The 24,298-nt window shown below is 42.1% G+C and overlaps 2 protein-coding genes across 2 annotated transcripts; both read left to right on the forward strand.

The window, feature by feature from the left end:
- Nucleotides 1-3,536: 3,536 nt before the first annotated feature.
- On the forward strand, nucleotides 3,537-8,663 carry lt-b2 (lymphotoxin beta 2; the record flags this gene model as incomplete). The annotated part of the gene is given in 5 exon segments (NM_001124425.1): nucleotides 3,537-3,687; nucleotides 3,801-3,843; nucleotides 4,158-4,193; nucleotides 4,402-4,434; nucleotides 8,109-8,663. Coding segments are annotated over 5 exon segments (612 nt in total). The 5' UTR covers nucleotides 3,537-3,564.
- A 13,300-nt stretch (nucleotides 8,664-21,963) lies between these two features.
- On the forward strand, nucleotides 21,964-23,965 carry tnf-alpha (tumour necrosis factor alpha-like; the record flags this gene model as incomplete). Its single annotated transcript, NM_001124357.1, is given in 4 exon segments — nucleotides 21,964-22,295; nucleotides 22,385-22,433; nucleotides 22,571-22,630; nucleotides 23,027-23,965. Coding segments are annotated over 4 exon segments (741 nt in total). The 5' UTR covers nucleotides 21,964-22,103.
- Nucleotides 23,966-24,298: the final 333 nt, after the last annotated feature.

Genomic DNA, 24,298 nt, shown 5'->3' on the forward strand with positions numbered 1-24,298 from the left:
TATTGGGATGCAAACTCAAAATTGAATACATTTAAACCAGATCTGACATGGTGCAGGTGTCTTTTTCTTTTTAAAGACCATAACCAATGTGTGTGAGGTGTATGCTTTGGTTTCAAAGTAGATTTGTTTAAGACTACCAAGAACACTCTGTGACCCTGATTTAGCCCACTGCAAAAAACAGTAGTGCTTCAAAGTATTTTTCTTGGGGTAAATCCATTTTAATTCAGTCACTTTTTGACAGCATCCCTTTTGATTTCAACAAAAATGTTCATGCATGTATGTCACCATACCATGAAACATCCATGTCTTCATCACCGGAAAATATAGATCATGTAAAATAGGGTCTAAACTACAATTTATGGGGGAAAAAAATCTGAGTTTCTGCATTCAAACTCAAAACGTTTGAGGTTCTTGTGTTGCGCTCGCCATCCGTTGAGACACAACATGCTCTTGAATACAGGGTGGGTGTCATTTCAATCATAGAAATATTATTCATAGAATGGACATATCCCTTCAGACAACTGCAATTTAGCTGGTACACCATTGACATTTTAATTGAATTGACATTTTTACTTCTAATTACTACTACAAAGATAGTCACTGGTCCACCTGTTGAATGTAAACTTACATTTTTATTATATTATATATATTATATGTTCTATGATTTCAATAGGTTTCCTATGGAAGATTGACAGTATCATTTAAAAAACATATTCCCATTCAAGACAAAGGAGATGATTGTGGACTACAAGAAAAAGGAGAACCAAGCACGCCACCATTCTCATTTATGGAGCTGTAGTGGGGCAGGTTGAGAGCTTCAAGTTCCTTGGTGTCCACATCACCAACAAACTAACGTGGTCCAAGCACAACAATACAGTCGTGAAGAGGGCACGACAAAACCTATTCCCCCTCAGGAGTCTGAAAAGATTTGGCATGGATCCTCAGATCCTCAAGGTTCTACAGCTGCACCATCAAGAGCATCACTGCCTGGTCTGGCAACTGCTCGGCCTCCGACTGTAAGGCACTACAGAGGGTAGTGTGTACGGCCCAGTACATCACTGGGGAAAAGCTTCCTGCCATCCAGGACCTCTATACCAGGCAGTGTCAGAGGAAGGCCCTAAAAATTGTCAAAGACTCCAGCCACCCTAGTCATAGGCCAAAAAGACTCCTGAACATCTAATCAAATGGTTGCATTGCCCCCCCCCCCCCTTTTTACACTGCTGCTACTCTCTGTTACTATCTACTTTAATAACTCTACCTACATGTACATATTACCTCGACTAACCGGTTCTCCCGCACATTGACTCTGTACCGGTACCCCCTGTATATAGCCTCTCTATTGTTATTTTACTGCTGCTCTTTAATTATTTGTTACTTTTATAAAAACATTTTTAGGTATTTTTCTTAACTGCAATGTTGGTTAAGGGCTTGTAATTAAGCATTTCACTGTAAGTTCTACAACAGTTGTATTCGGCGCATGTGACAAATACAATTTTAATTCTCTGATGTGTGGACTTTCGACTATCTTTTTGCACCATTTGAAAGTTGAAAATGTAATTTTATTCCCATTTTAGTACATTTATCAGCCAAAACATGACACCCACCCTGTATTCAAGAGCATGTTGTGTCTCAACCGATGGTGGGCACAACACAAGAACCTCAGGTTGTAGTTTAGACCCTATTTTACATAATCTATCTGAATATGAATAAAAAATCTGAGTTTACACGTTTTTAGATAATTGACATATACGGTTAGAAAATGACAAGAAATGATTGAATAGGCTGACAGCCCTGTTTGTAAGCTTTTAAATGATATCAGTCTCAACCATTTGTCGTTTCCAGTGATGAAGACATGGATGCCTCATGGTATGGTGGGGTATAAAAAAAATATGTCAACTTTTATCTATTTAATAAATTCACCTTTTAATAATAACATTCACCTTTTATCTATTTAATGTTTTCGCATTCAGGTCTAAAAAGTCACTTTCTGAGCACTTCTACAATTGGCCAATATGGATGACAGGTTTTGTTGCTATCAAAAAGGGTGCTGTCAGAAAGTTACTTTACAACACTATCTACAGTATTACATAAAATAATGGATCAAATACCTGCTTTTATTGATTGTTTAAATTCATTTTTTTGTTGACATAAAAAAAAAACACGTTCTCAACACAGTGGGGAAATCAAATAAATCATAGCCTTTGTGACAATCTGTTACTGCTCTTTGGCAACTTCTGCCTGGCTTGACAATGGAGTAGGCAGAACCATAAACAGATCTTGGACCAGGCTAAAATACATTTTCATAGAAGAATATGACATCATCAGTTGCTAATTCAATGTGACCACAGTCAACCTAGACTTTGAGGTGGTTGTTTTAGTCCATGATGCTTTGCTTTCACTCCCTCCTTTCTTTCCAACCACAACTCACAGTGAAGAAAAAAAAGTCCATCGCATCAAACCTCAACTCCTGTGGAAGGGGGGAAACCCTGTCTAAAGAACATGTCTCTGAAATGCAGCATGGTATGCAGCAGACAGATTTGTTTGTACAAGGACAATACAAGACACACTAGGTGAGTTGAGATCCTGGTCAATGTGTTTCATTTTATTCATATCAAAGCTACTTATTTATTAACGATGTATATGTAAATTGTGGTAACACAGAATTGTGGACAGTGGACCATTGTATTTGCAATACTTTCTCATTATGTGAAATTCCTAATCTTAGACTTAATTATAGGATGTTTGGATGAGGAAAATGTGACCAAATGTAAAATCACTTGGTGATAACGATTTTATCATCACACAGTAATAGTCTAATGGCTCCACAGTCATATTTGGTCCAAAAACGGTGGTTGTTGTATGACTATTTAGTGGCATTTTCAATAATGAGACTGTGATAGGCAATATGATGGACCCAGTCTCATGTCCTATACCATATGACAGGTAATGCGGTCACATTGATCATTGACAGATCATTCTCTCACTCACTATGCATACCTTCACAATTACTTGTATCTTGTACAAGTGTGTAACAGGACAAATATAAGCACCCCCAAAAAATTATTATTATTATCTTGACTATTCTTAGTCACTGTGACTGATGCATTCATGGCCAACTGAGCATACCAGAGTACACTGCGTGACAGCCGTAATGTCTTGTCACAGTCACACAGTACATACCACTCTCTGCATGTTTACTACAAATTATTTTAGTGTATTTCTCTGGTAGTGAGTTCATTTATCACATGTTATTGTTTGAGCCAATATAAGTAGCAAACCTCACTGCACATAGGGTTCAAGAGGGGAATAATCTATGTAGGTGAAATCCCAGAGTGGGGTATAATCTAAACAAAATGTTATTCAGAAGGGAGCCTAATGTTGAGGTGCTCGGACTCAAGCAGTAGCCTATGGTGGAAGATCTACAACCCGCCTGCTTTATATCTATTCTAGACCCTTCAGATCTGCGAACGTTGGATTAGATAAGGATTAGGGCCGATGGGAAGTGGTAGGGAGTGAATTGGGACGGCTCTCAGTGGTTTGTGGTACGTGTGTGTTTCCCAGAGGATGAAGAGCCAACAGCACACCTCCAGATACCTGCTGCTACATGTGTGGTGCGGGTTTCTCACAGTCGCTATGGGGATTATGGTCGCAGTTCTCACAACAGTGCAAATAAACTCATCTGACAAGGTATGTCCAATTATCATCAGTGATAGCTAGACTCTGATATGGTGATGATGATGATACATAAGGGTAGACTGATGATGATTTCAAGGTGTCACTATGTAATTTCTCTCTCCAAGAGTCATTTACCTGAATCAAAGGAGGAAAACCAGCCCCCTATAAGTAAGTTGTACTGGGTTACACATACTGACGTTAATAGTTTTTTTCTGTTCTGTAAGTCATAATATTGACCAAGGCACTGTAATATCATTCCTATCCCATATTAGACATTCGACAACAGTATATTTATTTTCATTTAACCTTTATTTAAATAGGCAAGTCCGTTAAGATGAAATTCTTATTTACAATGACGGCCTATCAAAAGTCAAAAAGAATCCGGTGGGGACAGGGGCTGGGATAAAAATAATTATATATATATATATATATATATATATATATATAGGACAATGACTTTAAATATTATTTATCTTTTGCAGATGGCAGTTTTTTGGCTCAATTGAATTCATCAAAGGGTAAGTAAAGCATTGATATTTCCATTTCTGATTATCACTGAATGTCTAGTGTTTAAACATTGCACTGTGTGCAATATAACTCAGATCATTGATGCATTTTCTGGAGAAAGATGACATTATAAGATTGCACAAGCAGAGAGTAACACGTAAATGTTACAAGATGGATCAAAACAGGAAAATTAATGGGCTTTTTTTTGTTGCTTTCCAGCTCCCCGTCCCTCTTATATCCAGCTGACCATGGGTAAGCTAAACACTTCCTTTCCTAGTTTATAGGTAAGGACTTTTGGGCCTAACATTCCATGCTTGTTGCAGTTTCCTTTTTGCATCCTAAATTCATGGAATGCATGAGTTAACATTGGATCTTCTGCTGCCTGTCTGAACTTGTCAGTTACACTAAACAAGACTAGGGCCCTGTACACACTCAGGTTGTACAACTGATCTAACACATTTGACACAATGGTTGTGATACAACTAATATTTCTATACACTCAACGGTCAGTTTATTAGGTACACCATGTAGTACCGGATCGGATCCCCCTTTGCCTCCAGAACAGCCTGACTTATTCGGGGTGTGTCGGAAACGTTCCACAGATATGTTGGTCCATGCTGACGCAATGGTGTCTGTCACGCAGTGGCTGTAGATTGGATGGTGGTACATTCATGCTGCCAACAGCCCGTTCCATCTCATCACGGAGATCACGGCTCTATTGGGTTGAGGTCTGGGGAATGCGCAGGCCACTCAATTAAACTGAACTCGCTCTCACGTTCCAGAAAATGTTTTTCCACTCCTCATTGTCAAGTGGTGATCGCGTGCCCACTGGAGCAACTTCTTCTTGTTTTTAGCTAACAGGAGTGGAACCCGGTGTTGTCGTTTGCTGCAATAGCCCATCTCTGGGATCGACGGGTTGTGTGTTCCGAGATGCCGTTCTGCATATCACTGTTGTACTGCGCCATTATTTGTCTGTTTGGAGGAGGATTATTTAAGATACTGTTTGAAGAGGTAGGGTTTCAGATGTTTTCAGAAGATGGGCAGGATGTCCTAGCTTCAGGGGGAAGCTGGGTCCACCATTGGGGTGCCAGGACAGGGAAGAGCTTGGACTGGGCTGAGCGGGAGCTGCCCTCCCGCAGGGCTGGAAGGGCCAAGATATATAACATGCTTACTAACCATGAGCAGAACATATTACGACACAGTCCAACGTAACTGTATGTCTCTTATCAACAAGATGTTATGTATCTTTATTCATCAGAAAATTATATATATGTATTGAAAACATTATGCAAATATAAAATCTATTCATTAAACATTGAGCTATTGTGAGGGTAGGTGTATTAACCCCCCCCCCCCGTCTGCTCCTTTGTGAAGTGGTGTTCAAGACCCGCAATCAACCCATCTACTGTAACTGTTTAGATGCGGGCAACGCACTAAGCCCAAGACAATGATACAATTACTCTCTGTGAAAATACATTATAATTTTGCAGCGTACAGTGCCTTCGGAAAGTATTCAGACCCCTTGATGTTTTTCCACATTTTATTATGTTACAGCATTATTCAAAAATGTATTCAATTGTTTTATTCCCTCATCAATCAACACACAATACTCCATAATGACAAAGCAAAAAAAATTTGGGGAAATAATAATAACATCACATTTAGATAAGTATTCAGTACCCTTTACTCAGTACTTTGTTGAAGCACCTTTGGCAGTGATTACAGCATCAAGTCTTCTTGGGTATGACGCTATAAGCTTGGCACACCTGTATTTGGGGAGTTTCTCCCATTCTTCTCTGCAGTTCCTCTCAAGCTCTGTCAGGTTGGATGGGGAGCATTGCTGCAGATATCTTCAGGTCTCTCCAGAGATGTTTGATCTGGTTTAAGTCCAGGCTCTGGCTGGACATTCAGAGACTTGTCCCGAAGCCACTCCTGCGTTGTCTTGGTTGTGTGCTTAGGGTCGTTGTCCTGTTGGAAGGTGAACCTTCACCCCAGTCTGAGGTCCTGAGCACTCTGGAGCAGGTTTTCATCAAGGATCTCTGTGTACTTTGCACCGTTCATCTTTCCCTCGATCCTGACTAGTCTCCCAGTTCCTGCCACTGAAACACATCCCCACAGCATGATGCTGCCACCACCATGCTTCACCGTAGGGATGGTGCCAGGTTTCCTCCAGACGTGACGCTTGGAATTCAGGCCAAAGAGTTCAATCTTGGTTTCATCAGACCAGAGAATCTTGTTTCTCATGGTCTGAGAATCTTTAGGTGCCTTTTGGAAAACTCCAAGCGGGCTGTCATGTGGTGGAGTGCTGCAGAGATGGTTGTCCTTCTGGAAGGTTCTCCCATCTCCTCAGAGGAACTCTAGAGCTCTGTCAGAGTGACCAATGGGTTCTTGGTCACCTCCCTGATCAAGGCCCTTCTCCTCTGATTGCTCAGTTTGGCTGGGCGACCAGCTCTAGGAAGAGTCTTGGTGGTTCCAAACTTCTTCCATTTAAGTATGATGGGAAGCCACAGTGTTCTTTTGGACCTTCAATGCTGCAGAAAATCATTGGTACCCTTCCCCAGATATGTGCCTCAACACAATCCTGTCTCGGAGCGCTATGGACAATTCGTTTGACCTCATGGCTTGGTTTTTGCTCTGACATGCACTTTCAACTGTGGGACCTTATATAGACAGGTGTGTGCCTTTCCAAATCATGTCCATTCAATTTAATTTACCACAGGTGGACTCCAATCAAGTTGTAGAAACATCTCAAGGATGATCAATGGATCAGGATACACCTGAGCTCAATTTTGAATCTCATAGCAAAGGGTCTGAATACTTATGTAAATAAGGTATCTGTTTGTAGATATCTGTTTTTGCTTTGTCATTATGGGGTATTGTGTGTATCTTGCTGAGGGGGAAAAAAATATATTTTAGAATAAGGCTGTAACGTAACAAAATGTGGAAAAGTCAAGGGGGTCTGAGTACTTTCCGCAGGCACTGTATACAGAGTTTTTAAAGGGGTATTGAAAGTGTAGTTATTCAATATTTTGCCACCTGTCTGTTAAAATATATGCACAAACATACACTACATATTCAAAAGTATATGGACACCCCTTAAAATGAATGGATTCGGCTATTTCAGCCACACCGTTGCTGACAGGTGTATAAAATAGAGCACACAGCCATGCAATTCCCATAGTCAAACATTGACAGTAGAATGGCCTTACTGAAGAGCTCAGTGTCTTTCAACATGGCACCGTCATAGGATGCCACCTTTTCAACAAGTCAGTTCCATTTCTGCCCTTCTAGAGCTGCCTCGATCAACTGTAAGTGCTGTTATTGTGAAGTGGAAACGTCTAGGAGCAACAACGGTTCAGCCGCGAAGTGGTAGGCCTCACAAGCTCACAGAACGGGACCACTGAGTGCTGAAGCGTGTAGCGCGTAAAAATTGTCTGTCCTTGGTTGCAACACTCACTTCCAAGTTCCAAACTGCCTGTTTCAGTATGACAATGCCCACGTACACAAAGCGAGGTCCATACAGAAATGGTTTGTCGAGATTGGTGTGGAAGAACTTGATTGGCATGCACAGAGCCCTGACCTCAACCCCATCGAACACCTTTGGGATGAATTGAAACGCCGACTGCAAGCCAGGTCTAATCGCCAAACATCAGTGCCAGACCTCACTAATGCTCTTGTGGCTGACTGGAAGCAAGTCCCCGCAGTAATGTTCCAGCATCTAGTGGAAAGCCTTCCCAGAAGAGTGGAGGCTGTTATAGCAGCAAAGGGGGGGACCAACTCCATATTAATGCCCATGATTTAGGAATGAGATGTTCGACGAGCAGGCGTCCGCATACGTTGATATGCATACCCATTGATATGATGTAAAGCGTTTTAATATTTTATTTTATTCTCTTTTCTTTTCTTTCCTTCTGTCTCATGAGAAGGAACATTATCTTGGGAGAATGACCATGATGCCACCGTCTGTGGCTCTTGTTCCCTCGTCCTCCGCGACAACTCTGTCTACATCACATCTGAAGGCTTCTACTACATCTATGTCCAAGTCACCTTCACTAGGCACACCGGGGGAGAGGAGAAGAGGAAGGTGACTCTGTTCAAAAATGGCATTCAGAATAAGACCCAACGAAGGAGACTGAGTGAAGCCGTGTATCACGGAGAGAAAGAGGGAACTGTATTCATGTCCAGGATGGTTAAGCTCCAACAAGGTAACAGTCTCAGCCTTGAGATAACATCCAAGAATAATAGTTTTAGGTATGGGGTAGAGAATACCCACTGGGGGGCATATCAGCTCCCCCCATATTGAGCCAACAGACATTTGTATTGAGACTTAGTTCAAGATTGAACCAAAAAAAGCTGTTAAAACATAGTTTTAAAAAAGTGTGTGGTAGTTACTAAACTGAATTTATTTTGTGGAAACTGTAACTGTTATGCATTGTATGTTTTGCTGAACAGATTTGATTACATAATGAGATAACAGAATACTTTGTCAAACTATCTATTTGTGTGTGTATGTGTGTGTGTGTGATTTCTTGTGATATTAATGGTATCTATCATGATGTGAATTAGTCGATGCTAGATATTATAGATGGTAAATATATTTGATATGGATACAGTGGTCGTGTCTGAATACCCATACAACTGTACTAAATAGTATGCAAAAATAAATAAAGAATAATTCTAAAATAGTACTCCGAATGCGTCATCTAATGGGCGACTTGCTTTGACTCCCACCGTTTATTCATTTTGGTACAGCGCGTCAATTGATCTAATCAGCTGTTGTCAAACACGAGAGTTGGAAAGATGAGTGAATTCTACTAGATCAAATGCCAAAATTACTTACAGTTTAAGTATGCCACTATTCACATCCATTGTTTATATTGATGTAATTTAGCATTGATGTAATTTAGCATTCAACTCCCATTCTCCTCCACTGGTCCCCCGTGCGAATTGAACCCACAACCCTGTTAATGCAAGCGCCATGCTCTACCAACTGAGCCAAACGGGAGGTAGCACTTACCACATGGTGGCGCTACCGCACTACAGAGAAAAGGCAGATGTCCTTCTCTGTCACTCTTGTGATGGATTCTGCTACTATCACAGACTCAGCTTATTCAGAGACATGCAAACTAGGTCTGAAAATACCTGTACCTATTAGCATTAGAAAACTGATGTAACAGAAACACACGTCAGTACTGAGTTATCACTGGCCGAAAGCTAACCAACTGGGCATAAACATGGTTGAATCAATGTGATGATGTTTAATCAAAGTACAAAACTGATTGGATTTGGAGAAAAAAAAATCACCCAACTTTTAACCTAAATAAAATGACAAGGTGAAATGTTTTGTTGATTTCACGTTGAATTCAGGATAGTTGACAACTCAACCAAATGTAAATAAAAACTAAACATTGAACTGAAGTCTGTGCCCAGTGGGAATGCACTGACACTTTAGATGCTCATTGTACAAAGAGAATCAAACAGGAACTAGCAATTGAAAACCCTCAAAACAGGAAGCCACAAAGTTGTCAGTTTCAGATTAGTCATAGTTCCTATTCTTCTAGTCGTCTCTCCACAGAGATCTGCAATTGTACACACTTATTCACATATCCGCTAATGTATTCAACCTCCTTTAACCCTGCCTGGGCTGGGCGTCTCAGGCTCTGCACACTATAGGATTGCATAATACCTGGCAGGCTGCTCCTACCAAGTGACGTGGAGAGGATCTGTCAATATGTAGCTATGGGGAGAGTGACACTGTTTCGTCAACATGAAAGAGAGAAGGATACCATTGGCGTTTCTCTACAAGTAGGGTGTCAACATGTTTTTTCTACTTGCACAAACACACACACAAGGCCTCAGGGCCAGACGGATTACCATTATGTGTACTGCGAGCATGCGCTGACCAACTGGCAAGTGTCTTCACTGACATTTTCAACCTCTCCCTGTCTGAGTCTGTAATACCAACATGTTTTAAGTAGACAACCATAGTGCCTGTGCCCAAGAACACTAAGGTAACCTGCCTAAATGACTACCGGCCCGTAGCACTCACATCTGTAGCCAAGTGCTTTTTATGTATTTTTTATTTGACCTTTATTTAACTAGGCAAGTCAGTCATGAACAAATTCTTATTTTTTCAATGACGGCCTAGGAACAGTGGGTTAACTGCCTGTTCAGGGGCAGAATGACAGATTTGTACCTTGTCAGCTCGGGGGTTTGAACTTGCAACCTTCCAGTTACTAGTCCAACGCTCTAACCACTAAGCTACCCTGCTTGGAAAGACTGGTCATGGCTCACATCAACACCATTATCCGAGAAACCCTAGGCCTACTCCAATTTGCATACCGCCCCAACAGATCCACAGATGATGCAATCTCTATTGCACTCCACACTGCCCTTTACCACCTGGACAAAAGGAACACCTATGTGAGGTTGCTATTCATTGACGACAGCTCAGCGTTCAACACCATAGTGCCCTCAAAGCTCATCAACAAGCGAAGGCCCCTGGGACTAAACACCTCCCTCTGCAACTGGATTCTGGACTTCCTGATGGGCCTCCCCCAGGTGGTAAGGGTAGGTAACAACACATCTGCCACACTGATCCTCAACACAAGGGCCCCTCAGGGGTGCGTGCTCGGCCCCCTCCTGTACTCCCTGTTCACTCATGACTGCACGGCCAGGCACGACTCCAACACCATCATTAAGTTTGACGATGACACAACAGTGGTAGGCCTCATCACCGACAACGACGAGACAGCCTATAGGGAGGAGGTCACCTTGCAGTGTGGTGCCAGGACAACAACCTCTCCCTCAACGTGATCAAGACAAAGGAGATGATTGCGGACTACAGGAAAAAGAGGACCGAGCACCCCCATTCTCATCGACGGGGCTGTAGTGGAGCAGGTTGAGAGCTTCAAGTTCCTTGGTGTCCACATCACCAACAAACTAACATGGTCCAAGCACACCAAGACAGTTGTGAAGAGGGCATGACAAAACCTATTCCCCCTCAGAAGATTGAAAAGATTTGGCATGGGCCCTTAGATCCTCAAAAGGTTCGACAGCTGCACCATCGAGAGCATCCTTACTGGTTGCATCACTGCCTGGTATGGCAACTGCTCGGCCTCTGACCGCAAGGCACTACAGAGTGCGAAAGACCCAGTACATCACTGGGGCCAAGCTCCCTGCCATCCAGGACCTCTACACCAGGTGGTGTTAGAGGAAGGCCCTAAACATTTTCAAAGACTCCAGCCACCCTAGTCATAGACTGTTCTCTCTGCTACCGCACGGCAAGCAGTACCGGTGCGCCAAGTCTAGGTCCAAGAGGCTTCTAAACAGCTTCTACCCCCAAGCCATAAGACTCCTGAACATCTAATCAAATGGCTACCCCGACTATTTGCATTGCCCCGCTCTTTTACACCGCTGCTTCTCTCTGTTGTTATCATCACTTTAATAACTCAACCTACAGTTGAAGTCGGAAGTTTACATATACCTTAGCCAAACACATTTAAACTCAGTTTTTCACAATTCCTGACATTTAATCCTAGTAAATAATTCCCTGTCTTATGTCAATTAGAATCATCACTTTATATTAAGAATGTGAAATGTCAGAATAATAGTAGAGTGAATGATTTATTTCAGCTTTTATTTCCTGCTGTCTTGAGATGTTGCTTCAATATATCCACATCATTTTCTGTCCTCATGATGCCATCTATTTTGTGAAGTGCACCAGTCCCTCCTGCAGCAAAGCACCCCAACATGATGCTACCACCCCCATACTTCACGGTTGGGATGGTGTTCGTCGGCTTGCAAGCCTCCCCCTTTTTCCTCCAAACATAACGATGGTCATTATGGCCAAACAGTTCTATTTTTGTTTCATCAGACCAGAGGACATTTCTCCAAAAAGTACGATATTTGTCCCCATGTGCAGTTGCAAAACATAGTCTGGCTTTTTTATGGTGTTTTTTTTATCAGGGGCTTCTTCCTTGCTGAGCGGCCTTTCAGGTTATGTCGATATAAGACTATTTTTTACTGTGGATATAGATTATTTTGTACCTGTTTCCTCCAGCATCTTCACAAGGTCCTTTGCTGTTGTTCTGGGATTGATTTGCAATTTTCGCACCAAAGTACATTCATCTCTAGGAGACAGAAAGCGTCTCCTTCCTGAGCGGTATGACGGCTGCGTTGTCTCATGGTGTTTATACTTGCGTACTATTGTTTGTACAGATGAACGTGGTACCTTCAGGAATTTGGAAATTGCTCCCAAGGATGAACCAGACTTGTGGAGGTCTACAATTTTTTTTCTGCGGTCTTGGCTGATTTCTTTTGATTTTCCCATGATGTCAAGCAAAGAGGCACTGAGTTTGAAGGTAGGTTTTGAAATACATCCACAGGTACTCATCCACTTGACTCAAATTATGTCAATTAGCCTATCAGAAGCTTCTAAAACCATGACATAATTTTCTGGAATTTTCCAAGCTATTTAAAGGCACAGTCAATTTAGTGTATGTAAACTTCTGACCCACTGGAATTGTGATACAGTGAATTGTAAGTGAAATAATCTGTCTGTAAACAATTGTTGGAAAAATGACTTGTGTCATGCACAAAGGAGATGTCCTAACCGACTTGCCAAAACTATAGTTTGTTGACAAGAAATTGGTGGAGTGGTTGAAAAACGAGTTTTAATGACTCCAACCTAAGTGTATCTAAACTTCCGACTTCAACTATATACAGTGCCTTGCGAAAGTATTCTGCCCCCTTGAACTTTGCGACCTTTTGCCACATTTCAGGCTTCAAACATAAAGATATAAAACTGTATTTTTTTGTGAAGAATCAACAACAAGTGGGACACAATCATGAAGTGGAACGACATTTATTGGATATTTAAAACTTTTTTAACAAATCAAAAACTGAAAAATTGGGCGAGCAAAATTATTCAGCCTCTTTCCTTTCAGTGCAGCAAACTCTCTCCAGAAGTTCAGTGAGGATCTCTGAATGATCCAATGTTGACCTAAATGACTAATGATGATAAATACAATCCACCTGTGTGTAATCAAGTCTCTGTATAAATGCACCTGCACTGTGATAGTCTCAGAGGTCCGTTAAAAGCGCAGAGAGCATCATGAAGAACAAGGAACACACCAGGCAGGTCCGAGATACTGTGGTGAAGAAGTTTAAAGCCGGATTTGGATACAAAAAGATTTCCCAAGCTTTAAACATCCCAAGGAGCACTGTGCAAGCGATAATATTGAAATGGAAGGAGTATCAGACCACTGCAAATCTACCAAGACCTGGCCGTCCCTCTAAACTTTCAGCTCATACAAGGAGAAGACTGATCAGAGATGCAGCCAAGAGGCCCATGATCACTCTGGATGAACTGCAGAGATCTACAGCTGAGGTGGGAGACTCTGTCCATAGGACAACAATCAGTCGTATATTGCACAAATCTGGCCTTTATGGAAGAGTGGCAAGAAGAAAGCCATTTCTTAAAGATATCCATAAAAAGTGTCGTTTAAAGTTTACCACAAGCCACCTTTTTGGCAACAATGCAAAACGTTATGTTTGGCGTAAAAGCAACACAGCTCATCACCCTGAACACACCATCCCCACTGTCAAACATGGTGGTGGCAGCATCATGGTTTGGGCCTGCTTTTCTTCAGCAGGGACAGGGAAGATGGTTAAAATTGATGGGAAGATGGATGGAGCCAAATACAGGACCATTCTGGAAGAAAACCTGATGGAGTCTGCAAAAGACCTGAGACTGGGACGGAGATTTGTCTTCCAACAAGACAATGATCCAAAACATAAAGCAAAATCTACAATGGAATGGTTCAAAAATAAACATATCCAGGTGTTAGAATGGCCAAGTCAAAGTCCAGACCTGAATCCAATCGAGAATCTGTGGAAAGAACTGAAAACTGCTGTTCACAAAATGCTCTCCATCCAACCTCACTGAGCTTGAGCTGTTTTGCAAGGAGGAATGGGAAAAAAATTCAGTCTCTCGATGTGCAAAACTGATAGAGACATACCCCAAGGGACTTACAGCTGTAATCGCAGCAAAAGGTGGCGCTACAAAGTATTAACTTAAGGGGAATAATTTTATATAATTTTGCACGCCCAATTTTTCAGTTTTTGATTTGTTAAAAAAGTTTGAAATATCCAATAAATGTCATTCCACTTCATGATTGTGTCCCACTTGTTGATTCTTCACAAAAAAATACAGTTTTATATCTTTATGTTTGAAGCCTGAAATGTGGCAAAAGGTCGCAAAGTTCAAGGGGGCCGAATACTTTCGCAAGGCACTGTATGTACATATTACCTCAACTAACCGGTGCCACCGCACATTGATCCTGTACAGGTACCCCCCCCCCCCCCCCCTGTATATAGTCTCGCTATTGTTATTTTACTGCTGCTCTTTAATTACTTCTTACTTTTTTTTCTTATTCTTATCCGTATTTTTTATAACTGCATTGTTGGTTAGGGGCTTGTAAGTAAGCATTTCACTGTAAGGTCTACTCATACACTTAGGTTGGAGTCATTAAAACTTGTTTTTCAACCACGCCACAAATTTCTTGTTAGTTAACAAACTATAGTTTTGGCAAGTCGGTTAGGACATCAGACCATGGACAGCCACATCATATGCTTTCTGGACTTCACCAGACAGAAGTTGTTCTCCGGTTTTGTGATTAAAACAAAGGTGCGGTTGAATTTATTCTGCCACTGTTTCTTCTTATTTTCGTGTCCTTAGGCCTATATAGTGTATTCGGAAAGTATTCAGACCCCTTCCATATTTCCCCATTAGTCTAAAATGTATTACATGAATTGCTTTCCTCATCAATCTATGCATAACACCCCAGAATGACAAAGCGAAAACAGGTTTTTGGACATTTTTGCATATTTATAAAAATAAAAACAGATACCTTATTTATATAAGTATTCAGACCCTTTGCTATGAGACTCGAAATTGAGCTCTGGTGCATCCTGTTTCCATTGATCATCCTTGAGATGTTTCTACAACTTGATTGGAGTCCACCTGTGGTAAATTTAATTGATTGAACATGATTTGGAAAGGCACACACCTGTCTATATAAGGTCCCACAGTTGACATGAGGTTGAAGGAATTGTCTGTAGAGCACCGAGACAGGATTGTGTCGAGGCACAGGGGAGGGTACCAAAAAACGTTTGCAGCCTTGAACGTCCCCAAGAGCACAGTGTCTTCATCATTCTTAAATGGAAGAAGTTTGGAACCACCAAGACTCTTCCTATAGCTGGTCGCCCGGCCAAACTGAGCAATCGGGAGAAGAGCCTTTGGTCACTCTGACAGAGCTCCAGACTTGCTTTTTGGAGATGTGAGAACCTTCAGAAGGACAACCATTTCTGCAGCACTCCACCAATCAGGCCTTGTGTGGCCAGATGGAAGCCACTCCTCAGTATAAGGCACATGGCGTTTGGAATTGCCAAAAGGCACTCAAAGGACTCTTAGACCATGAGAAATAAGATTCTCTGGTCTGATGAAACCAGGATTTAACTATCTCGTACCATCCCTACGGTGAACTATGATATTGGCAGCAACATGCTGTGGGGATGTTTTTCAGCGGCAGGGACTGGGAGACTAGTCAGGATCAAGAGTAAGATGAACGGAGCCAAGTACAGAGAGATCCTTGAAGAAAACCTGCTCCAGTGCGCTCAGGACCTCAGACTGGGGTGAAGGTTCACCTTCCAACAGGACAATGACCCTAAGCACACAGCCAAGACAACGCAGGAGTGGCTTCGGGACAAGTCTCTGAATGTCCTTGTGTGGCCCAGCCAGAGCCGGGGCTTGAATCCGATCGAACATCTCTGGAGAGACCTGAAAATAGCTGTGCAGCGACCCTCCCCATCGAACCTGACAGAGTTTGAGAGGATCTGCAGAGAAGATTGGGAGAAACTCCCCAAATACAGGTGTGCCAAGCTTGTAGCGTCATACCCAAGAAGACTCGAGGCAGTTATCTCTGCCTAAGGTGCTTCAACAAAGTACTGAGTATAAGTTTTTTATTTGTAATAAATTAGCAACATTTTCGAAAAACCTGTTTTTGCTTTGTCATTATGGGGTATTGTGTGTAGATTGATGACGGGGGTAAAACGATTTAATCCATTTTAGATTAAGGTTGTAACACGTGCAAAAAGTCAAGGTGTCTGAATATTTTCTGAGTGCACTGTACATCACGGTCCCAAGGTATATAAACTAACAGGTTACAGAGCAAACAACACAATTATCACAACACGTAGGTTGTAATATGTTAATTCTTTCTGGCTTGGCTTTCCCAGTGATTTTACCCACGCACCGTACTGTCTCCTATCATTGCTATGCAGATGACACTCAACTATTTTTCTCCCACTTCTGACAACCAAGTGTAGAGACACATCTCTGCGTGCCTGGCAGATATCTCAGCCTGGATGTCGGCCCGCCACCTCAAGCTCAACCTCATCAAGACGGAGTTGCTCTTCCTCCGGTGGAAGGTCTGGCCGCTACAGGTCCTCTCCATCACGGTTGACAACTTCACGGTCTCTCCCTCAGAGTGCAAAGAACCTTGGCGTGACCCTGGACAACCCTGTCGTTCTCTGCAAACATGAAAGCAGTGACTTGCTCCTGCAAGTTCATTCTCTACAACATCCATAGAGTATGACGCTACCTCACACAGGAAGCGGAGCAGGAACTAATCCAGGCACTTGCCATTGGCTGGGCTCATCACTTGTGCCATCACACTACTGCAACTTATCCAGAATTCCACAGGTGTTCAACCTTCCCAAGTTCTCCCATGTCAGCCCATTCATCCGTACACTTCACTGGCTTCCAGTCGAAGCTCACGTCCACTTCAAGACCACGGTACTTGCCTACGGAGCAGCAAGTGGAACTGCCCCTCCCTACTTTCAGGCTGTGCTCAAACCCTACACCCCAACCTGAGTACTCCATTCTGTCACCTCTGGTCTCTTGGCCTACGGGAGGGTAGCTCAGCCCAGTCAAACACTTCTCTGTCTTTGCACCCCAATGGTGGAACCAGTTTCCCCCTCAAGCTAGGACAGCAGAATCCCTGCCCATCTTCCAAAAACCACTGAAACCCTACATCTTCAAAGAGTCTCTTAAATAATCCCCCCCCCCCCCCCCCAGAACTACAGTAACACTTCCACTTGACTTTTTCCTGCCTCCAATCAATGACTTTGCTGAATGATACTTCACTGAGGAAAAATGTACTTACTATGACTGAGATATGTGGTTCTCCCACTAGCTACTGTATTTGAAGATGAATACACTAACTGTAAATTGCTCGGGATAAGAGCGTCTGCTAAATGATTAAAATGGCAAATGTACATGTATAGAGTGATTTGGCATTTGTACAGTTTATTCTACTGTATGCCACTTAGAAACGGTGTAGATTTTAATCCTGTCCTGGACTATACGGTAACCCCGGGTAACAAGGGACGTCCTGAGGACATTCACAGAGTCCCTCTCACAGAGTGCAAAGAACCTTGGCGTGACCCTGGACAACCCTGCCGTTCTCTGCAAACATCAAAGCAGTGACTCGCTCCTGCAAGTTCATTCTCTACAACATCTGTAGAGTATGACCCTACCTCATGCAGGAAGCGGCGCAGGTCCTAATCCAGGCACTTGCCATCTCCCGTCTGGACTACTGCCACTACACTGGTCTTTAAGTCCCTTACTGGTCTTTATGCAAACATTTTCTACAGGGCGTTCTGGCAACATTCAAAATGTTCCCTTTAGGAAAGCTCTCATTTCATCCATGTTCTAAAGCGCAAGAGGATACTCACCATCGTCTGAAATGAACTAAATCTACCTCCATCCCTCCTGTTTGATGAAATCCTTTCAATCAGCTTTGGTGATGAAATAAAGGGATGTCCTTGCTGATCTGCAATACAGGGATATTTGCTTCTTCTGTCGTAAGAATCAAAGCAATAGTTGATTATCACTTCCTTACTGTTGTGGTTTCCCTCCTGAGCATTTTTAATTTCATCTCCTGTTTTCAGGACCTACTTCCTGCTTTTCTCAGCCAGTTCATCCTTAAGTACAGTTACATTCCGAGTACCTAACATTCATTTATCTACAGACAGATCCTATGAATGAACTACGTGAAAAATACAGATGATGAGCCTTCAATCATGTGAGAACCATGAGACACAGTATAGTGGCGTGCGGTGAGGTCAGTGGCTGGGTAGGCCACTATTATCAAAGCCACATTTACTCACAAGTAAACCTTTATTAAGGCCAAGTCCACCAAACAAAAGATGGCTCCAACAACCAGAGTGACATAGGCTATTGTGCCCCATGAGTGGCCCAGCGTCGTCCGGGTTAAGAGAGGGTTTGGCCTGCCGGGATGTCCTTGTCCCGTCACGCTCTAGTTACTCCTTGTGGCGGGCTGGGTGCATGCACGCTGACTATGGTCGCCAGCTGTACGGTGTTTCCTCCGACACATTGGTGCGGCTGGCTTCCGGGTGTCCAGAAGTGCGGCTTGGCAAGATCGTGTTTCGGAGGACGCACGGCTCTCGACCTTCGCCTCTCCCGAGCCCGTACAGGAGTTGCAGCGATGGGTCAAGACTGGAACAACCAATTGGATATCACGAAATTGGGGAGAAAAAGGGGTGAAAAAAAACCCAGCGAGGCCTATGCTGAGCCTGTCCATCAACAGTGACTGGAGTCAAGAACGTCCGCGCTCGTCAACGATTTGAATGGAATTCAATGGATGGGAAGGAAGGCATGCACAATCTAGCATCTTTCCTGATGTTTTTATGTAGTTGTAGCACATTTTGAGATTTTGAGCATAACAACCACCCGAATCATTGAGAAAAAACATTAGATATATTTTTGTTGTTGTTGATATCATTGTATTTTTTTGGGGTGCTTTTCATAGCAGCTTTTTTTTTTTTCATTAGATTATCACAGAGAAAGAACTGCCAACCCTGCCTACCCTACCTACCCTGCCTACCTTGATTGCAAGTCACTGACACTATCATCCACTACAACGACTTAATGTACTGTGCTAACTGCTAGCCAGGGTGCTTGACTGTTTGTGTATACAACAAGGTCACATTATACAGTATGTTGGAATATTTGAGTGTGTGGGTCACAATTTATTTTCTTTCTCCTTACCTCATGAGATGATCTGCATTTGACTACAAAAATGTTTTCAGAATTAGGATTTTTTTTTTCTAATTGCTTGATCAGGAAGGTGGAAGCAGGTGGCAAAGAGCGTAGGAACTGGGAGAGAGATCACACAAATAGAACTTCAGGTTCAATCTCAAATTAAGATCAGAAGTGAAATATATATTTTCTGTCAGCAATACTCTATTTCTAGTATATGAATCCATGTCAAGTTACAAATGCACAAGAAATGGTGATGTCCATGAGACAAACAGTGACATAAGCTATTCATCAAATTTACAGACCTATTGATCACTGGACAGGAAAACCTCTATATGCCTGGAGTGGACACTATCCTGTGGGCGGCAGCAAGGAGACATTAACTAGGTAAAAGGTCATGTACAGCCTCAGGTCATATACAGGTAATACCAACAATGACCCAATTGCTCTTTCAGGCAATGGGAGAATGAATCACCCACCTTACACCTCTAAGGGTGTGTCGCTACCTTCTTAGAACATAAACAGGTACCTGGTTCAAAAACCTAGAAAAAGCCTGCTTCTCTGTTTTTAGAAGTAATCCCTGAGGTAACTTGGCTGGACATGAAATATCCCGTTGGTTCTGTGAATAAGGTCAACAGGAGGATGAGCCCTAATGAGACCTAAACTTGCCTGAGACTTGAACCCTGTGACCCCAAGCCAATGCCCAGACTAGTAAGGCTAATGCACTGTTCTGGTGGGAGACCCAGGTTTGAACCTTATCAGTTACAGATAGGTGAATCCAATATAGGGCCAGATGTATCATTACTTAAAGGGTGATGGAAGGCTTTTTACATTTCAGTCATGCTTATTCAGAGCAATTGGGGTTCAATTTCATGCTCAAGGGCACATCAGAAAGAAGGGCATTGCGATATGAAGTCTCAGGTAGATGTTTCCTCCCTTTATCACAATACTTAAGTTCCTCACAATGAAAAGGTCTTTCTATCCTCAATAGAATTCAGTATGAGAGGTTCCTGTATTATATTTCAGCTCACCGCTGAAGTTTTACCTATTGCTTCCCTGCTCTTTCCAAGATCTTGCGGTTGGCGTGTATTTTGCAGGTAGTAATAGTCTTGGAAAAATTGCTACACACTAACGTAGGAATAAATCAATCAATCTGAGAGATTTATCAGTATAACGACTGAATGACTATACATAAAACATTGTGAAATACTCCATACTTCCCTGACGGTCATACCTATATTGCTTGTATTTGCACATAAGAATACGTAAGGAAACAGTGGCACAGTGCATGTGAAACAGTGTTACGGGACAATACTCCAAGCTACCTTTATCAGCGGTGATACATTGCCCTGATACACTACATTGAAGCTGCAGTCTGCGGCTCGGTCTGGTCACCCCAGCTACTTGTTTTGGTAGACAGCCAAGGACTGGGACTGGCGAAATGTAAATCATCAAATCACAGTTTATTTAAAGTGCATTTAACAAAAGCCTCAATACCCCTTACAACAACAATAAAACATGAATAAAGAAGAAAGCAAGAAACAACAGAGAATTCAAACTTAAGTATAACCACTTTCACATTCTTAGACAGAGCTATGGATGCAAATACGTTCCAAATATGATATCAAAATTATCGTTTTAACCATGTTTTGAAGGTATATAGTGCTTGTTTCATCACTAATTGATAACTGATTTAACAGAAACAGAAATTAGATGAAACAATATGCAAACAAAACTCAGATCAGGTAGTGTATGGGTGATGGAAATCCCACAAATAATCCGCGTTCTGCTCCGAACTCGCTCAACCAGTCAGGGAGGGCAGCGAAATAAGGAAGCCAGATTGGGTCAATAAAGAGAAGTCAAAAACCTGTTTATGGGTTTGGAAAGGGTTATGTACGAAACCAGTTCCGAAACAAAAAGAGGGATGTTTACAAGTTTTGCGTGAGTCTTTATTGTTTCTCCTGAGCCTATCCTTGTATACCCTCAAATGTATTGTGATTGTGTAGCTGTAGAAGCATTTCATTTACATCCAGTTATTAACAACTTCAGTGCAACAAGTTCTATGTAATCAATAAATATCATAATTGTTTACTATTTGAAATGTATGACAATTACTAGACATATAGTATTACAAACAGCTGGTGAATGAGACTGAATAGAAATCACAAACTAAAGTTCAAGTCAAGATACTGTAAGTGGCTTTGCTACACTTTACATTAAGTAGCAAAGATACCATGGAGTTTATTCAAACGCATTGTGTAATTACATAATTATACGGGTGACTTATTGAGAATTCCTTGTTTTATGCAAATGCAGTTTCAGTATATAGCTGAGAAGTTGCCGTACATTCTGGTTACCAAATAGAAAAAACTACATCGTTGCACAAGTAATTCACGTTCAAGTTGCACGTCCTGTTTTGCCTTAACCCCATCCTGCAACCACACCTACCCATTGGAATCCCAGTTTGGTGGAGCTGGTCTGTGGATTTTATTTTCCTTTGAACCATAACCATCTCTCCACAGCCAGTTTGCTGCTGCTACTCTGCTATGTCTCCACTCACTGGGTGACATCACTGGAGTTTCCCCTTTTGTGCTAGTAGCAGGCCGAGCATAAAAACGACAGGGCTTCTGGCAGAAGTCCATTCTAACAAACGAGCAAAACACAGGACACCTATCAAGCTACAACTCTGTCAAATCAAAAAAAGATATTTAGGAGATATTCGGGCAAATATTCAGTCGCTAGACTTTTTCACTGCCACCAAGAGCCAAGAGTTTGAACCTTGTTCAACAGCAGTATGGAGGGGTATGCGATGACACCTGAAGACATGGAGAGGGGCCCTGTGTACAACACAACGGTGACAGCTGTTGCTGAGGGAAAGGCCTCCAGAGGTTGGCTATGGAGGCTGTGTGGGGTCCTCTTAATAGCAGTTCTATGTGCGGCAGCAGCCCTACTCTTTGCTTGGTGTCAGCATGGAAGACCGTCAACGGTAAGGCACTCTAATGGGGCCAATATTTACCACATTTCTGAAGTAGAGGACCGTGCAACCAACTAACATCCTCTTTGTTGATTTCACAGATGCAGGATGAAATGGAGCCTCAACTGGAGATACTCATTGGTGCAAAAGGTGATTATTTGATTGACAGATGCCCCTTTTCATTGAATTGCTTCTCACTATAATTGCTTTAATCAAAGGTTACGGTTGTAGGCGACGTCATGGCTTTTGCTTGTGTTATTTATGGCTAATATGTTTCTCTCCCTCAGATACCCACCATACATTGAAGCAGATTGCCGGCAATGCAAAAGCAGCCATCCATTTAGAGGGTGAGTGACCTATAGCCTTTTGCAGCCAGCCTTGACTGTGTCTGTTGAAGGTTAGCAAATGTCTCGTGGGCTAGCATGTCTTAGTGTCTTTCCATTGTAGAAGCTAGGGGATTCTTTTTAAACATCCCCATTCAAAAATAAGGTTTAATGTTTAAAACGGTGTCTAGTGGGCTAGTAAGTGTTTCTATTGGAGAAGCCCTGGGATTTATTTTCAAACATTCCCATTGACAAAAACGAAACCATAACACAAGGAAGCAAAGAAGTTGCTTAATCATTAGCTTGTCTCTTGTTGCCACCAGAGCAAATTGATAAGAGCTTTGTAAGAAGAAATAGCTACCAGTTGGATCCTGGGGCCTCAAAGTTGTAACAATGAACCTTTCTTCCTTCTACTGCCAGGTGAATACAATCCTAATCTTTCCGCTGACACCGTGCAGTGGAGAAAGGATGACGGCCAGGCTTTTTCCCAGGGCGGGTTCGAGCTACAGGGGAACCAAATCCTCATCCCACACACTGGGCTCTTCTTCGTTTACAGCCAGGCTTCGTTTAGGGTCAAGTGCAATAGCCCGGGCGAGCATACCACTCCTCTGAGTCACATTATTTGGCGCTATTCGGACTCCATCGGGGTTAATGCTAATCTTCTTAGCGGGGTAAGGTCAGTTTGTCAACAAAACTACGGTGATGCTGAGTCCAAAATTGGCGAAGGCTGGTACAATGCAGTTTACCTTGGTGCGGTGTTTCAGCTGAATGAAGGGGACAAACTGTGGACTGAGACCAATCGACTGACCGACGTGGAGCCTGAGCAGGGCAAGAACTTCTTTGGTGTGTTTGCACTGTGATGAGAGAGAGGCAGGCCAGAGATGAATATTTGTTAAAACAGTTTTATGTTAAAACTCTTATTTTAGTGTTGCAATTTTATGGTAACTGAGCCATCTCAAAGGAGATTGGTCTAATCTTAATGGTTATTTTTGTAAACTGCAACAGTTTGAGAAATGATTATTGTTTGTCCACACATGATTGTCCATTCTCTCTATTGTAGATTTTGCACCAAATAATATTATGACTTCGGGTTATTTATATTAACTTAAAAAACAGGATATTTACTATTTATTTGAAAATACAATAGGCTACTGTGGAGTACTGTAGTATAAGTTATCTTGATTCACATAAGTCTAGCAGTAGCCTATACTAGGCCTATCAGAATACAGTACTACAATATTAAGTTATTTTATTTAATGTACTGATGTACTAATGTTTATTTAAATGTGATTGTGTTGTATTTTATTTGTCACATATTCAGAGTGCTTGAATCAACTAATAAATTCCAAATCTTCTCAAAGTTTGATTATATTTAATTGTACAGTTTGGAGGGGCATGGGGGGGGGGGGGGCGGGGTCTGGACATATCTAACTGTCTTATGTGGTTGAGGGTAAATAGGTTTTGAATTTAGCAGTAAATGAACACTAAGGGCTCTATTCATTCTATACATTTGAAGCGTTACAGACTCTGCGATAGACATGTAAAGGTCATTTCAGACTGACCCGACATCTGCAGCGTTTACAGTAAATGCAGTCTCCGCTAAAGGGGGAACATTCCAATCACTCTGTTAAATTTCAATCACTCTGTAACGCTGAACTTCTGCAATGCAGATTGAATTAAAGCCCTACATCT

Source organism: Oncorhynchus mykiss, chromosome 2, assembly GCF_013265735.2.
Source record: "Oncorhynchus mykiss isolate Arlee chromosome 2, USDA_OmykA_1.1, whole genome shotgun sequence".
NCBI lineage: Eukaryota > Metazoa > Chordata > Actinopteri > Salmoniformes > Salmonidae > Oncorhynchus > Oncorhynchus mykiss.